Below are 16,415 nucleotides of genomic sequence, written 5' to 3'. Positions count from 1 at the left end.
CATAGGCACGTCCGACTCCACAAGGCAGACCCCTTGGTGGACAGGGTTCACCTGCTCCACGCCAACCCTCAATATGCCTACGTTGAGTTCCCCGACAGCCGCCAAGATACTGTCTCACTCAGGGACCTGGCACCGCCAGGTTCCACCCCAACACCCCCCGAACCAATGCGCCCACCTCCCACCGCACCGCCAATATTGACCCCACCAGACCACCCCCCCTCCCCTTTTCCGCACAAGAGGACGAAGAGGACTTCTGCACGCTCCCAGAGTTCCCCGATGACTGGCCAGCATCAGCACCGCCACCACCGCCATCGGTGCCACCTCCACCACCGCCAGCACCGACTTCGCCGCCACCGTTACGCCGCTCCCAACGAAGCACCAAAGCACCGGACCGGCTGAACCTTTGACGGACTCCGGACCATCAACATGGACTTTTCTTTCCCTACCACTGTACATAATTGCACTAATTTTATATAGTTTCACGTCACCCCGCCGGACTCATTTTTAACGGGGTGAATGTGGTGAACCACTGTAATAGGAAATGTAAGGTAGGACCTGCACTACAGGTTCGCCGGTAGCTCCTGCCGGCTGGCTCCGCCCAGGGAGAACTGTCTAAATATGCATGACCTCCAGTGCCCTGCCATTTCGCCAACTGCAGCAGGAGGCCACGCATCTGACTGTAATAAAGCCACACTTGTACCCAACTTTAGTCTTTGTGCAATTGATCGTGCATCACACCCCTTACTGTGTGCGGTCTCGCGACCCTAAAGGTTGACCCACCTTCCCTCTTTGCTAATCTAACTCCAGATTGCAAACCCGTCACCACCAGGAGCAGATGGTACAGCACCCAAGATAAGACCTTCATCAGGTCCGAAGTCCAGCGGTTGCTTCGGGAAGCCATCATCGAGGCCAGCAACTGCCCCTGGAGAGCTCAAGTAGTAGTGGTTAAATCTGGGGAGAAACACCGAATGATCGTGGACTACAGCCAGACCATCAACATGTACACACACGCAGCTCGACACGTACCCCCTCCCACGCATATCTGACATGGTTAACCAGATTGCACAGTACCGGGTCGTCTCAACGGTGGACCTGAAATCCGCTTATCACCAGCTCCCCATCCGTAAATCGGACCGTCCATACACCGCCTTCGAGGCAGACGGCCGGCTATATCACTTCCTTAGGGTCCCCTTCGGCGTCACTAACGGGGTCTCGGACTTCCAAAGGGAGATGGACCGAATGGTCGACCGGTACAGTTTGCGGGCCACGTTTCCATACCTAGACAATGTCACCATCTGCGGCCAGGATCAGCAGGACCACAACGCCAACCTTGCTAAATTTCTCCGCACCGCTACTCTCCTAAACCTCACTTACAACAAGGAGAAGTGTGTGTTCAGCATGAACCACTTAGCCATCCTCGGCTATGTGGTCCAGAACGGAGTTCTGGGGCCCGACCCCGACCACATGCGCCTCCTCATGGAGCTCCCCCTCCCCCACTGCCCCAAGGCCCTCAAACGCTGCCTGGGGTTCTTCTCATGTTACGCGCAGTGGGTCCCAAACTATGCGGACAAAGCCCGCCCGCTCATACAGTCCATCCACTTTCCCCTGACGGCCGAGGCCCAACAGGCATTCGCCCGGATCAGAGCTGATATTGCCAAGGCCGGGATGCACGCAGTAGATGGAACATTGCCCTTCCAAGTAGAAATCGACGCATCAGACGTCGCACTTGCCGCCACCCTCAATCAGACAGGCAGGCCCGTGGCATTCCTTTCCCGCACCCTTCATGCCTCTGAAATTCGGCACTCATCCGTCGAAAAGAAGGCCCAAGCTATCGTTGAAGCTGTGCGGCATTGGAGGCATTACCTGGCCGGCAGGAGATTCACTCTTCTCCATGACCAACGGTCGGTAGCCTTTATATGTTGAACGAGCCCCCAGATGCCCTATCCCGAGGTACATGTGCCAGCGCACAGGTAGACCGACTCCGGACCCTGCACGACAACCTGTCACCCAGGGGTCACAAGGTTGTACCACTTCATTAAGGCACAAAATTTGTCCTACTCAGTCGAGGAAGTAAGGACAATCACCAGGGACTGCCAGGTCTGTGCAGAGTGCAAGCCGCACTTCTACCGGCCGGACCGTGCACGACTGGTGAAGGCCTCTCGCCCCTTTGAACTCCTCAGCGTGGACTTCAAAGGCCCCCTCCCCTCCACCGATCACACATATTTCCTCAGTGTGATCGACGAATACTCCCGGTTCCCCTTCGCCATCCCCTGCCCCGACATGACGTCTGCCACCGTCATTAAAGCCCTCAATTCGATCTTCACTCTGTTCGGTTTCCCCGCCTACATCCACAGTGACGGGATCCTCATTCATGAGTGATGAGCTGCGTCAGTTCCTGCTCAGCAGGGGCATCGCCTCCAGCAGAACGACAAGCTACAACCCCCGGGGAAACGGACAGGTAGAAAGGGAGAATGGGACGGTATGGAGGGCTGTCCAGCTGGCCCTACAGTCCAGAAATCTCCCGGTCTTCAGCTGGCAAGAGGTCCTCCCTGATGCACTACATTCCATTCGCTCATTACTCTACACTGCCACTAACAATACACCGCATGAACGTCTTTTTGCCTTCCCAAGGAAGTCCACATCCAGGGTGTCGTTCCCGACTTGGCTCACAGCTCCGGGAACCGTGCTTCTCTGTAAACATGTCCGACTCCACAAGGCGGACCCGTTAGTGGAGAGGGTACACTTGCTCAACGCAAACCCCCAGTACACCTACGTGGCGTTCCCCGACGTCCGCCAGGATACCGTCTCCCTCGGACCTGGCACCAGCAGGTTCCACCCCCACACCACCCCCGGCGCCACCCTCCTCTCCCCTGTCGATCACACCACCACCCCCCCCAGGACCGCCAGTTCCCCCCACCCCCCCCCCCCTGTCCACGCCCGTCGATGAAGAGGTTTTCGGCACGCTTCCGGAGTCACCTTCGACCAGGTCAGCACCAACATCGCCATCACCGCTTCGCCGCTCTCAAAGGACCATCAAGGCCCCGGACCGGCTGAACCTCTGACCGGTCCACCGGACGCCAAGGGACATTTGTTTTGCTGTGTAAATATTAAAATCATGGGCGGGATTCTCCGCAATCGGCGCGATGTCCGCCGACCGGCGCCAAAAACGGCATCGCGCCGCCCCAAAGGTGCGGAATCCTCCGCATCATGAGGGGCCGAGCCCGAACCTTGAGGAGCTAGGCCCGCGCCGGACAGATTTCCGCCCCGCCAGCTGGCGGGAAATGCCTTTGGTGCCCCGCCAGCTGGCACGAAACTGACTTTGCCATACGGCGCATGCGCGGGAGTGTCAGCGGCCGCTCACGGCATCCCCGCGCATGCGCAGTGGAGGGGTCTCTTCCACTTCCGCCATAGTGGAGACCATGGCGAAGGCGGAAGGAAAAGAGTGCCCCCACGGCACAGGCCCGCCCGCGGATCGGTGGGCCCCAATCGCGGGCCAGGCCACCGTGGGAGCACCCCCCGGGGCTAGATCGCCCCGTGCCCCCCCCAGGACCCCGAAGCCCGCCCACGCCGCCTTGTCCCGCCGGTAAGAGAGGTGGTTTGATTCTCGCCGGCGGGACAGGCATTCCAGCAGCGGGACTTCAGCCCATCGTGGACCGGAGAATCACCGGGGGGGGGGCCCGTCAACCGGCGCGATTCCCACCCCCGCCGAATATCCAGTGCCGGAGAATTCGGCAACCGGCAGGGGCGGGATTCACGCCAGCCCCCGGTGATTCTCCGACCCGGCGGGGGGTCGGAGAATCCCGCCCCAGGATTGTATATAGTTATCCACCACCCCCGCCAGACTCAATTTTAACAGGGTGAATGTGGTAAACCACTGTTGTACTTATATTATGATGTGGAGATGCCGGCGTTGGACTGGGGTGAGCACAGTACGAAGTCTTACAACACCAGGTTAAAGTCCAACAGGTTTGTTTCGATGTCACTAGCTTTTGGAGCGCTGCTCCTTCCTCAGGTGAATGAAGAGGTCTGTTCCAGAAACACATATATAGACAAATTCAAAGATGCCAAACAATGCTTGGAATGCGAGCATTAGCAGGTGATTAAATCTTTACAGATCCAGAGATGGGGTAACCCCAGGTTAAAGAGGTGTGAATTGTACCAAGCCAGGACAGTTGGTAGGATTTCGCAGGCCAGATGGTGGGGGATGAATGTAATGCGACATGAATCCCAGGTCCCGGTTGAGGCCGCACTCATGTGTGCGGAACTTGGCTATAAGTTTCAGCTCGGCGATTCTGCGTTGTCGCGGGTCCTGAAGGCCGCCTTGGAGAACGCTTACCCGGAGATCAGAGGCTGAATACCCTTGACTGCTGAAGTGTTCCCCGACTGGAAGGGAATATTCCTGCCTGGTGATTGCTGCGCGATGTCCGTTCATTCGTTGTCGCAGCGTCTGCATGGTCTCGCCAGCCTCTGATCTCCGGGTAAGCGTTCTCCAAGGCGGCCTTCAGGACCTGCGACAACGCAGAATCGCCGAGCAGAAACTCATAGCCAAGTTCCGCACACATGAGTGCGGCCTCAACCGGGACCTGGGATTCATGTCGCATTACATTCATCCCCCACCATCTGGCCTGCGAAATCCTACCAACTGTCCTGGCTTGGTACAATTCACACCTCTTTAACCTGGGGTTACCCCATCTCTGGATTTGTAAAGATTTAATCACCTGCTAATGCTCGCATTCCAAGCATTGTTTGGCATCTTTGAATTTGTCTATATATGTGTTTCTGGAACAGACCTCTTCATTCACCTGAGGAAGGAGCAGCGCTCCGAAAGCTAGTGACATCGAAACAAACCTGTTGGACTTTAACCTGGTGATGTAAGACTTCGTACTGTACTTATATTAGAGGATGTACGGTAGAACCTGCACTACAGGTTCGCCTGTGGCCCCTGCCTGCTGGCTCCGCCCAGGAGGCGGGGTATAAATATGCGTGTCCTCCAGCTCGCAGCAATTTCGCCAGCTGCTGTTGAAGGCCACACATCTGATACCAATAAAGCCTCAGTTTGGATTCAACTTTCGTCTTTAGTCAAATTGGTCGTGCTTCACTTCTGTGCTGTACTACATTGGCTACATCATTAGACTTCACTTCATACCTCTGCTGCTCAATTAATTTGCAGCCCTTCTGCCAACACTTCGGTGATTGAGAGACTTCAATCTCCTACTGAGTTTATGATAGGTCTCTGGCTATACTGGTTTTTCAGGTTCAATCAGTCACTTGGCCAGAGAATTACTCACCTGGACAGTACAAACCTTTGCAGCTTCAGGATTTTATGGTGACCTCCAACTTTGCCATCATCTTTCTGCCCTGAAACTGATTGTGTACACATCCTGGATCTTAATTCCCAAGGGAATACCTCCATCATTGCATCCTCTGATTCTCTATTTTGAAATAGCCTCATCTGGACTTAACTCGTGACATTTGTCTCTGAACTTCGACAACAATTCATCAATGATCCAGGCTGACTCCATCCTACCTAATTTAACGTTATCTTACCATGGTACCTGTTGAAACCAAAAAAGAAAACACTGGAAAATTTCAGCAGGTTTGGCAGCATCTGTAGGGAGAGAAAAGAGCTCACGTTTCGAGTCCAGATGACCCTTTGTCAAAGCTTAGTGTTGGACAATGTATTTACCTTACCAAGACTCGCTTCCACAGCCATATCTCCTTCCTTAGTGATTGTCTTCATCTCCGACTTACCCCACGAGGATTGACAAAGGGTCATCTGGACTTGAAACGTTAGCTCATTTCTCTCCCTACCGATGCTTTTAGACCTGCTGAGATTTTCCAGAATTTTCTTTTTTGGTTTCATGGGACCTATTGACTTCGGACCGGATTTTAGCTACATAGGCAGGTAGCTCAAGTCGAGAAATCCCCAGACTCATCTCAGTTTAAAAGGCCCGAATTGCATGAGTTTCCCTCCAAAAAGGTGGGTGCAGCATGGGACCGGATCTGCCAATCTCCGAAGTGGATCCTACATGGCCACAGGAAGTTGAGTGCCAAGGCTCACCTGGGTTCTTTGATCCAGTTGTAATTAAAGTAGTTGAGCCCCTATTCCTCATATCCCCCCAACAGCCACCTACTCCCATCTCCCATGGCCCCTCATATCCTCCATGTTAACCCAGTCCCTGCCAGCCATCTCCCAAAGCCACTCATTTTCTCCACACCAACTCATGCCTGCCCCCCCCCCCAACTACTCTTCATGGCCCCATATACTGTATGCCAACTCAATGCCCTTCCATGCTCAATTATCAAAAAATAATATACATATCAATGAGCCATTGAACAACAATGTGTGGAAATACTGAAAGAAAAACCCAACCGTTCAGAAATGGTTTGGCCAGACATCTGGGGTTCTACCTGTCCTCATTATGCACGCTTGACTGAGAGCCCAGACCAATAAAAACATGAGCTCATCAGGGATTCTGTTTTGACAAGTGAATTGTTGACTTCGCTTGATCAACATCTTTAAGTGGTTATGATAAGTTCTTTCTGTGATTTTTTTTTGTCAATATCTCTTTATGTTGACAAGATTGAGTTGTAAAGTATTTGAAGCGTCTCATTGATAATTTAATGGTCTATCTGACTGACACATTTATCGGATTGTAAGATTAAACACGTCATCCTTCAACTGTACAGAACCTTTCACTTGTATGTTGGCAGATAGTATTTGATACAGATAGGTTTCATCAAACACTTGTGCAGGTTTATGGTTTTGTCCAAATTAACTAGCCCAACCGTGAATCTGTCTGTTTTCTTAGAGTTTGTACCTGACTAAAAAGATAGAATGGAAGCAGTCAAGGGGCAGGATAGTCCCATGGGGTATCTCACTATCTGCACACAAACATAACTCTCCTAACAACAGTCAAATGCTGCATACCCCTTCTGTCAATTCCTTATGTACACCAGATTGAGAAACATAGGAAATAGGTGCAGGAGGAGGCCATTCAGGCCTTCGAGCCTGCTCCACCATTCATTATGATCATGGTCGATCATCCAACTCAATAGCCTGACTTCACCTTCCCCCGCCCCCCCCCCCCCCCCTGCCCGGCCATATCCTTTGATCCCCTTCGTCCCAAGTGCTTCTTGAAAACAAAATGTTTTGGCCTCAACTACTTTTTATGGTAACAAATTTCACAGGCTGACCACTCTCTGGGTGAAGAAATTTCTCATCTCAGTCCTATATGGTTTACTCCTACTGTGACCCCTGGTTCTGGTTCTGGACACCCCCTCCATCGGCAACATCTTTCCTGTATCTACCCGGTCTAGTCTGCTAAAATTTTACCCGTTTCTATGAGATCCCCCTCATTCTTCTGAGCTCCAGCGAATACAATCCTAACTGACTCAATCTCTCCTCATATGTCTGTCCTGCCATCCCAGGATTTGATTTGTCACATGTACCGAAGTACAGTGAAAAGTATTTTTCTGCGGCTGAGAGAACGTACACAGTACGTACATAGTAGACAAAAAGAATAATCAACAGAGAACATTGGTAAATGGTACTTCGACAAACAGTGATTGGTTACAGTGCGGAACAAGGAGCCAAACAAAGCAAATACATGAGCAAGAGCAGCATAGGGCGTCGTCAATAGTGTTCTTACAGCGAACAGATCAGTCCGAGGGGGAGTCGTTGAGGAGTCTTAAAGCAGTGGGGAAGAACCTGTTCCTATGTCTGGATGTGCGGGTCTTCAGACTTCTGTACCTTCTGCCTGATGGAAGGATCTGGAAGACGGTAATTCCTGGGTGGGAGGGGTCTATGATCATGCTGTCTGCCTTCCTGAGGCAGCGGGAGGTATATACAGAATCAGTGTGGGGGTGGCAAGCTTATGTGATGCGTTGGGCTGAGTTCACAACACTGCAGTTTCTTGCAAAAGTCTGGTAAACCTTCTCTGCACTCTTATGTATAGCAAGTACACCCTTCCACAGATAAGGAAACCAAAATTGCACACAATATTCCAGGTGTGGCTTCACCAAGGCCCCCGAATAATTGCAGCAAGAAATCCCTGCTCCTGTACTCTAATTTTCTTGCTATGAAGGCCAACATACCATTTGCCTTCTTTATCGCCTGCTACCTGCATACTTACCTTCAGAGACTGAGGACATGCACATCTTGTTGCACATTCCCCTCTCCTCCTTCCCATTTTTGCTATTAAGGTGGATAACTTCACACTTATTCAAATTATACTGCATCTGCCATTCATTTGCCCACTCAATCAACTTGTCCAAATCACACTGAAGGATCTCTGCATCTTCCTCACAGCTCACCCACCCACCCAGCTTTGTGTCATCTGCAAATTTGGAGATATTACATTTTGTTCCCTCATCTAAATCATTAATATATGTTGTAAGTATCTGGGGTCCCAGCACCGATCCGTGCGGTACCCCACCTAGTCACTGTCTGCCATTTGGAAAAGGACCCATTTATACCTACTCTTTGTTTCCTGTTTGTCAATCAGTTTTCTATCTATCTTAATACACTACCCCCAATCCCATGCACTTTAATTTTACACGCTAATCTCTTATGTGGGTCTTTGTTGAAAGCCTTCTGAAAGTCCAAATAAACCACATCACCGGCTCCGCTTCATCAACTCTACTAGTTACCTTCAGTTTAACTTGATTTTCAGTAGAATTTAAAAAAAACTTTCAACAGATCCCATGGAGTTGATTTAGTTTTTGATTAGTTTTGTTTTTAGCTTTTAACACTCCCTAAGCCTTGTAGAACCAGACTGCGTGTAGGAATTTCCAATCAGTAATATAGTGATGTTGAGATATAAATGTGAATAGCACTTTGGATTGGTAGAATGGACTCTTCTCAATGTGACCCATGAATTTGTGTGCTTTAACATCTTTTTTTCTCATTCTCCACCCTCCCAAGAAGCAGATTCTACCATATGATAGACAGTTGTGTTTGGTTAGGCTACTGTTGGCAACAAATAGGTTAAACTATCATGAATAGCTGCACCTTTCTCACACGGGATACATGGAAAAAAATGATGCGGCACTTTGGTTAGCAATACATTTCACTGGTCAGTTATTGACAGTTTTATTGGTCCAGACACAGGTACTTGGTAGATTGTTCATTTATCTTTCCCTTCATGCTTGAATGCATCTCCAATACCCTGCTTTGAAGCTAACTACAATGTTTATAAACACTCTTGCTATGACTGACAGCTCCTCACCACATCAAAAGCAGCTAAGTGATTTCTGCTCCTCACCACATCAAAAGCAGCTAAGTGGTTTCTGCTGTGAAAACGAGGAAGTGAAGCTACTTTGCTGCTTTTGATGTGGTGAGAAGCTGTCAATCATAGCAAGAATGTTTATAGACATTGCCTCTGAGACTTGTAACAGCTGCTGCTTTAAATAAGTTTGTCTGCAGAAGCAGGTGTTCGGAAAGGGTAAGTGAAAACGCAATGGTCTTTCACTATACTGCTTGGGCAGCTCATCAGCTTTCAGGCAGCAGTGACTGATGGGGGGGGGGAACCCACTCTCAGGACTCTTGTGGGACCCCTCCCTCTGCAGCCTGGCAGGAGCTGAGGGGTATTCCATCAGTGCCCTGACCTCCTTGATCCCCCCTCAGGCTCCATAGCACGTTGGCGCCAAACCTGCTTTCCAGGCTACTCGCCATTATCCACCCGATATCAGTGTCAGTTAACCTAACTCCCGTGTACAAGCTCTTAGTATTCAGGACTTTATAGCAAATCCCAAAAGTCACAACCATGGGTGATATTTTCCACGCACCCCGCAGTGTGTTTCGTGGAGGCAGCCTACCATTGGTTGGTGGTGGGACCTTCTGGTCCCACCGATGTCACTGGGGTTTTCTGTTGTTTGCTTGCACACACACACACACACACACACACACACACACTTCGCTGGGGAACCTGTGGCAGGGGTTTGCCGTCAGTAGATCCTGCTGGCAGGAATGGCCAGAAAATTCCGGCCCGAGAATTGCCCGAACCTTTTGGAATGATGAGCAGCTCTAGTGGTGAGGAACTGAATGGAGTGGTTTAATTCATACCATTTTGGGTAATGCTTCACTTTCACTCCGACACCATGGTGTAATATATTTGTCTGGTTGGAATAGTTACCAAGAGGAAAGAGTTGACAGCTGAAAGGGCTAATCCTAGAGCTGAGTGCACCTTCATAAGAAATGAATGAATAAGCCAGTGACATGTGTGACTAAAACAGGGATTCGACACAGACATTGCATGATGTTTAAAGAACTTGCAGCCAAGCGGACTAAAGTAACAGCTACAAACACGAGAATGCTTTCAGAGAGTGATTAATTTCTATTTGTTTCACATAACATACAATTATATGAAAGAAATCTTTATCTATTTGTGTCCTATGTTTAATTTTGTTGTAAGAATCAGTTTGTTAAAGAGTTGACAGTAAGTTTTTGATTTTTATATAGTGTTCAATATTACTCAAGAGTGAGTGTTTAAAGATTTCCCATGCCACACTTATCTACTTTCCTCCTACACTTCAACTTTAATAGACCTGCAAACACGAACTTGGCCAATTCACGAAGTTAAACTGCTGACTGTGCAACTTTTTTGTTTTATTTTTGCAGCAGCTGATTCTACAGCCATGTGAGAAGTCATTGCATTATGGATAACAGATGCTGCAATGATCATCTCTTTGTTGACAGCATTCTGCTTTCCGGTTTGAATGACACTATGGGAAATAAAGCTGACAGATAGGATTTAATGTTGTTCCAATTTGCAATGGCTTCTGGGCGATTATCCCAGAAGACCTGTGCCAAAATTCACTTCAGCCTAAGAGAGCAGCAAGCTACTTAGTGCTCCGATTTGCCAGCAGATGAGTAGAAGCAGATTGGATGCAAATCCCTGGCAAGTTGTCTATCCATGCTGGGTACTCCCTGATGTCTTCCATGTGCACAGCCCATGTGTGCACCTTGTTATGCAGATTGATGGCTAACCCATCTGGGATGTTTAAACCTCCAGATTTATTTCAGAAGATGCTGCTGTCTGCTGTAAATTGCACAGTATTATAATCTGTTGTATAAGAACATGAGTTGTATACTCTATAGTTTTATAACCTAATGTATAACATGTATTGGCTACTTATTGCATTGTATTAAAAACTATACAATAAATGTATCAGTATATATTACATAGCATTGTAGTGTATAATCACATATCCAATGTATCGTACACCTCCATAGCATACCCCATGAAAGCAAAAAACACGGCCAAGAAATTCTTCAGAGCTGCTTCTACTTTGAATCCTGATTCACAGTAGCAGGGAGGAGATGTCAATGAGAGTATTTATATAGAGCTGAGGGCTGACCTGGTTTGGATCTGGGTTGAAAATTGCAACCAGAATGATGAAGAGATTTTTTTGTTCAACGTTCATCCTGAACTTCATAACATTTATCACCTTGCTGAGCTACACCAATGGTTTCCTTCGACTGAATGTGGGACTCACTAGAGAGCAGTTTGAACCAGAGATCAATCAACACTTACTCCTTTGCAAATGGACACCGCTTCTTTGGACATCGATTTGGGGTAAGTTACGTTGTGCTCCATGATAGATTGGAAAAGTTCATCTTCATCCTCACCATCAAAAGGGGGCTGGAGAGAAGAGGAAAAATTAAAGTTAGTAATGTGTTTGTAAAGGGCATGAGTGGAGAAACATGGACCCAGACACACACACAGAATCATATACAAATGGATATGCACACTGACTGGGACAAATGGGCATGCACACACAAACCCAGACATGCACAAACACAGATCTCTATGCACCACCCAAATGTTTGATATAAAAGCCATTTAAAAAAAAAAAATTCTGTTCCTCCAGCAGTCTCTACTCCCTCCATCCGACTGCCATAAACATTTATTCCAATCACACAAACCATACTGAAGACTTCAACGAATTAAACATTACCTGTCCCGCCAGCATTTCATACAGTAACACTCCGTATGCCCACCAATCCACAGACTTTCCATATGGCTGATAGGCAATGATCTGGAAAGACAGAAATTATTGCAATAGTTTGCCAGATGGTGCAGCAACTACACAAAACAAATATTGATTTAAAACATAGGACTATCTGTCCATGCTCCAATAAACTGTGCCACCATGTGCCAAGACAAGGTACATTCCTGGAAGATATGTCAGGACAAGGTAATGAAGTGTTATCTCAAGTCGTTGATATGACCAGGCTGGGCTGTAGAAACATAGCAACTATTAGCAAGTTCGACAGGAAGTGACAGATGACACTACAATCTCCATCTTTTCTTTCTCCCAGTATGGTTGTATGGAAATAGTTTGAGCAGAAAGATGAGGCGTAATTCAAGAGAAACTTTTATATGAGAGACAAAGAAAACATACTCCAAATCAATGGAAATCAGCCAGGTAACAGCTAGAAGCTTGAGGTAGGCTGGTTAAGGTTTCATTTGTTCCATTGTGATAAGGCCCATTTCTGAATACAACACAGTCCAGGCCTCGGGCACCATCATTTGCTACTTCTGATCAGCAGATTTTGAATTTGCAGTTACAGCAGAAAAAAGGCTGTGGTATTATAGGTATTACGGTACCTGATAGACTAAAGCACCATTGGTTGAAACTGTATGCTTTCTATTGGTTGGAACGTATGATAGCTCCGCCCTGCTAGGTGGAGTATAAGAACCAGTGCCACCCCAGCAGCCTTCATTCTGTACCCGAGCTGCTGGGAGAAACATCTAGCTTATTAAAGCCTTCAGTTGGACTACAACCTTGCTTTAGTGGTCATTGATTGTGCATCAATTTAATAAGCTAGTTTTTTTAAGAAGAAAGGATGGAGCTCCGAATCAAGCCGGAGAGTCTGCAACTGAGCCCCCACGCGGCGAACTCAGCGGCAATCTTTAAGCACTGGCTGGCGTGCTTTAAAGGGTATCTCGGGATGGCCGAAAACGCACCCACGGCAGAGCAGAAACTGCACGTCCTGCACTCAAGGGTGAGCCTGGAGATTTACACCCTCATCGAGGAAGTGGAAGACTTCGATGCAGCAATAGAGCTGCTAAAAGGACACTATATTCGCCCGGTAAACCGGTCTACGCCCGGCACCTGCTTGCAACAAGGCGACAAACCCCTGGGGAAATCGCTGGAGGAATTCTACCATGCACTCCTGGTGTTGGGAAGAAGCTGCATCTGCCCGCAAGTTTCGGCAAGCGAACACACGGACGCTTTCGTGGCAGGTATGCTATCTTCACAAATCCGCCAGCGTCCGTTAGAAAAGGACACCCTGGGTCTCAGGAAGGCACAGGCCCTTGCAGGCTCCCTGGACATGGCCTCCAGAAACGCCCGCCCTTACGTTCCTGACCGCGTGGCAGCGCCCTGGGCAGCGTGGAACCCCTCCGCGGCTGACCCCGAGACTTCCCCCATTCCCCCACAGGCCTGCGCTGCAAGGCGGCCTGGCAATCCCGAGGGGCCCCGCTGCTACTTTTGCGGGCAGGCCAAGCACCCCCGCTAGCGCTGCCCGGCCCGCACATCCACCGGCAAGGGATGCAGCAAAAAGGGCCATTTCATGGGGGTATGCCAGGTCCGTGCGGTTGCCGCGGTCTCCGCCGGCGAATGCGGACTGCAACCACAAACTTCTCCACGGGCCTCGTGCGGCCAGTGGTCGCTGCCATCTTCATATTCCAGGGCCACGTGCGGACCCCGGGTGCCGCCATCTTGTTCCGCGGCCACCATTTTGTGCACCCCCAGCCATGTGTGACCAATGGGAGCTGCCATCTTGGATGAACCCCCAGGACCATAGCTCGGCTGACCACGCACTGCCCGAAGAGAACTCTCAACTACTGCGATTAGCCTCGGTGACTCTGGATCAGTCTCGGCCTCGAACACTCTCAACTGCTACGACGACCGCATTCATCAACGGGCACGAGACGTCCTTCCTAATCGACTCTGGGAGCACGGAGAGCTTCATACACCCTGACACGGTAAGGCGCTGTTCACACTCAGTGGAGATAAAGGGGTTTTGTGTAGCAAACCTCACAGTCCGGGGAAGGGTGTTCAAAAATTTCCGTCTCTGCGTCCTTCCCCACCTCTGCGCGGCTACACTCCTGGGTTTAGACTTCCAGTGTAACCTTCAAAGTCTGACCTTCAAATTCGGCGGCCCTATACCCCCCCCCCCCTTACTGTCTGCGGCCTCGCGACCCTTAAGGTCGACCCGCCTTCCCTGTTTGCGAACCTCACCCCGGATTGCAAACCTGTCGCCACCAGGAGCAGACGCTACAGTGCCCAGGACCGGATCTTTATTCGGTCAGAGGTCCAAAGGCTACTGAGGGAAGGGGTCATTGAAGGCAGTAACAGCCCCTGGAGAGCTCAAGTAGTGGTGGTAAAGACCGGGGAGAAGCATAGGATGGTCATCGACTCCAGTCAGACCATCAACAGGTTTACGCAGCTGGACGCGTACCCTCTCCCCCGCATATCCGACCTGGTAAACAGGATCGCGCATTATAAGGTCTTCTCCACGGTGGATCTCAAGTCCGCCTACCACCAGCTCCCCATCCTAGTGACCGCAAATACACTGCCATCGAGGCAGATGGGCGGCTCTATCACTTCTTAAGGGTTCCCTTCGGTGTCACCAACGGGATCTTTATTAGGTCTTCCAGTGTGAGATGGACCGAATGGTTGACCGGTACGGTTTACGGGCAACATTCCCGTATCTTGATAAAGTCACCATCTGAGGCCATGACCAGCAGGACCACGACACCAACCTCCGAAAATTTCTCCAGACCGTTAAAATCCTTAACCTTACATACAACAAGGATAAATGCGTGTTTAGCACCGACCGCCTAGCCATCCTCGGCTACGTAGTGCGAAATGGAGTTATAGGCTCCGACCCTGAACTCATGCGCCCCCTTATGGAGTTCCCCCTCCCTCACTGCTCCAAGGCCCTGAAACGTGCCTAGGGTGTTTTTGCTACTACGCCCAGTGGGTCCCCAACTACGTGGACAAGGCCCGTCCCCTGATCCAATACACAGCTTTTCCCCTGTCGATAGAGGCCCACCAGGCCTTCAGCCGCATCAAAGCAGACATTGCAAAGGCCACTATGCACGCCATCGACGAATCCCTCCCCTTCCAGGTCAAGAGCGATGCATCTGACGTAGCTCTGGCGGCCACCCTCAACCAAGCGGACAGACCAGTGGCCTTCTTCTCTCGTACCCTCCATGCTTCCGAAATCCACCACTCCTCAGTCGAAAAGGAGGCCCAGGCCATATTAGAAGCTGTGTGACATTGGAGGCATTACCTGGCCGGCAGGAGATTCACTCTCCTCACAGACCAACGGTCGGTTGCTTTCATGTTTGATAATGCACAGCGGGGCAAGATAAAAAACGACAAGATCTTGCGGTGGAGGATCGAACTCTCCACCTACAACTACGAGATCATGTATCGTCCCGGGAAGCTAAACGCGCCTCCTGATGCCCTGTCCCGCGGCACATGTGCCACTGCACAAGTGGACCGCCTCCGAGCCCTCCACGAGGACCACTGCCATCCGGGGTCACTCGCTTTTTCCATTTTGTCAAGACCCGCAACCTGCCCTTCTCCATTGAGGAGGTCAGGACAACCACCAGGGACTGCCAAATCTGCGCGGAGTGCAAACCGCACTTCTACCGACCAGAGAAAGCGCACCTGATAAAGGCTTCCCGTCCCTTTGACCGCCTCAGCATGGACTTCAAAGGCCCCCTCCCCTCCACCGACCGCAACACTTACTTTCTGAACGTGATTGACAAGTACTCCCGGTTCCCATTCACCATACCCTGCCCCGACATGACCGCAACCACCGTCATCAAGGCCCTCCATAGCATTTTTGCATTGTTCGGGTTTCCCGCTTACATACACAGTGATGGGGGTCCTCCTTTATGAGCGACGAACAGCGTCAATTCCTGCTCAGCAGGGGCATTGCCTCGAGCAGGACGACCAGTTACAACCCCCGGGGTAACGGACAGGTAGAGGGGGAGAACGGAACGGTCTGGAAGACCGTCCTACTGGCCCTACGGTCCAGGAACCTCCCAGTCTCCCGCTGGCAAGAAGTCCTCCCGGATGCCTTCCACTCCATCCGGTCACTGCTTTGTACGACCACCAATCAGACACCTCACGAACGCCTCCTTGTCTTCCCTCGGAAGTCCTCCTCTGGGACCTCGCTCCCGACCTGGCTGGCAGCACCCGGACCCATTCTGCTCCGAAAACACGTGCGGGCGCACAAGTTGGTTGAGAGGGTCCATCTGCTCCATGCTAACCCCCAGTACGCCTATGTGGCGTACCCCGACGGCCGACAAGATACGGTCTCCCTACGGGACCTGGCGCACGCCAGAACCCCAGGCACATCCCAGCCACCATTCTCACCCTCCCCT

The 16,415-nt window shown here is 50.4% G+C and overlaps 1 protein-coding gene across 2 annotated transcripts in view; it reads right to left on the bottom strand.

Annotated features, from left to right (window-relative positions):
- Window positions 1-16,415, bottom strand: part of LOC140394178 (protein kinase C beta type) — a 532,929-nt gene that overhangs the window by 58,215 nt on the left and 458,299 nt on the right. For both annotated transcript variants that reach the window (XM_072481132.1, XM_072481130.1), the window contains exons 14-15: window positions 11,962-12,042; window positions 11,538-11,645 (exon numbers count right to left, since the gene is read on the bottom strand). In XM_072481132.1, coding sequence (XP_072337233.1) covers window positions 11,538-11,645; window positions 11,962-12,042 — 189 coding nt within the window. The remainder of the gene's footprint in view (window positions 1-11,537; window positions 11,646-11,961; window positions 12,043-16,415) is intronic.

Source organism: Scyliorhinus torazame, chromosome 17 (genome assembly GCF_047496885.1).
Source record: "Scyliorhinus torazame isolate Kashiwa2021f chromosome 17, sScyTor2.1, whole genome shotgun sequence".
NCBI classification, from domain to species: domain Eukaryota; kingdom Metazoa; phylum Chordata; class Chondrichthyes; order Carcharhiniformes; family Scyliorhinidae; genus Scyliorhinus; species Scyliorhinus torazame.
The sequence above is the reverse complement of the archived record's forward strand: the minus strand, read 5'-3'. Positions and strand labels throughout refer to the sequence as shown.